We start from the raw sequence: 948 nt of genomic DNA on the forward strand, positions 1-948 counted from the left end.
AGAGAGAGAGAGAGAGAGAGAGAGAGAGACACACAAACACAGAGAGAGAGACCGAGAGAAGAGGAGGGGACAAGCTGACAGTAATACAGGAAGAGCAGGGCTGGTAGACGATGTGCTACTAACTGAAGTACTAATGCTCCAGACCATTTACGAGGCCGACTCCTGTTTCTTCGCAGACAGCATCGGGAAACACCGGCTGCCTCTGACCCCTCACGACGCTGACATGCACAACGTCAACAACTCAGGTGACTTTTTTTTTTTTTAGATCTCTGTCAGTCTTTTTTTTTTGTTGTATTGTGATAATAAGGATCACATCCTGAACTTGTGGCAGCATCATCAAGAGAGTTTTGTCCTGCAGGATTGCAAGATTTGAAGTGCTGTAAGATTGTGTTTGTGTTGTTATTATGCTGTGTGTGGAGAAAGTTTCAGGAGAGCACCGTTCTGTGGATGTCTGTTAGTGGGTTTAACCTTAAATCACTAAACTAACAAAGGGGCGGCTCAAGGTACATGTAATTATCCTGTCAGACGTCATTTCGACAGAAAGCGTAGGTTATAATGGGGATAAAAAGAGAACACGTACAGGATGTTATGCGACTTTAGCCTTTAATTCAGGAGAGAGGAAACTTCCTGACAGAAATACGCTGTCAACATGAAAGGCGCATTACTTTTCACAGTTGCCAAAGACAATCAACCCGTTCTATTTTTGACCTGACACTGTGTGCCGAGAGCTTGAGTCTGACATCACTAAGCGAGGATATGTTTGCTCTATTGTCTAAAATTTGAGCTTGACTCAGTTTTGCTCTTTGCTGTTGTTTCTGACTTGTGGTCGCTGCCAGAGAGCTACTCTCACAACCTCTGACCAGTTAAACATGTGTTGTTCTGGGAAATCCATGATATGAAAGTTGGGGTTAATGGGGGGGGGGGGGGGGGGGGGGCATATTAAAAAAG

General features: G+C 44.5%; 1 protein-coding gene across 2 annotated transcripts in view; it reads left to right on the top strand.

The window, feature by feature from the left end:
• Positions 1-15: 15 nt before the first annotated feature.
• The window catches only part of hdac9b (histone deacetylase 9b), a 32,471-nt gene continuing 31,538 nt past the window's right edge, over positions 16-948 (top strand). For both annotated transcript variants that reach the window (XM_016232238.1, XM_016232239.1), the window contains exon 1: positions 16-245. In XM_016232238.1, the coding sequence (XP_016087724.1) occupies positions 134-245 (112 nt within the window). In that variant the 5' untranslated portion in view covers positions 16-133. The remainder of the gene's footprint in view (positions 246-948) is intronic.

Source organism: Sinocyclocheilus grahami, unplaced genomic scaffold (genome assembly GCF_001515645.1).
Source record: "Sinocyclocheilus grahami isolate Dianchi unplaced genomic scaffold, SAMN03320097.WGS_v1.1 scaffold408.1, whole genome shotgun sequence".
Classification (NCBI taxonomy): domain Eukaryota; kingdom Metazoa; phylum Chordata; class Actinopteri; order Cypriniformes; family Cyprinidae; genus Sinocyclocheilus; species Sinocyclocheilus grahami.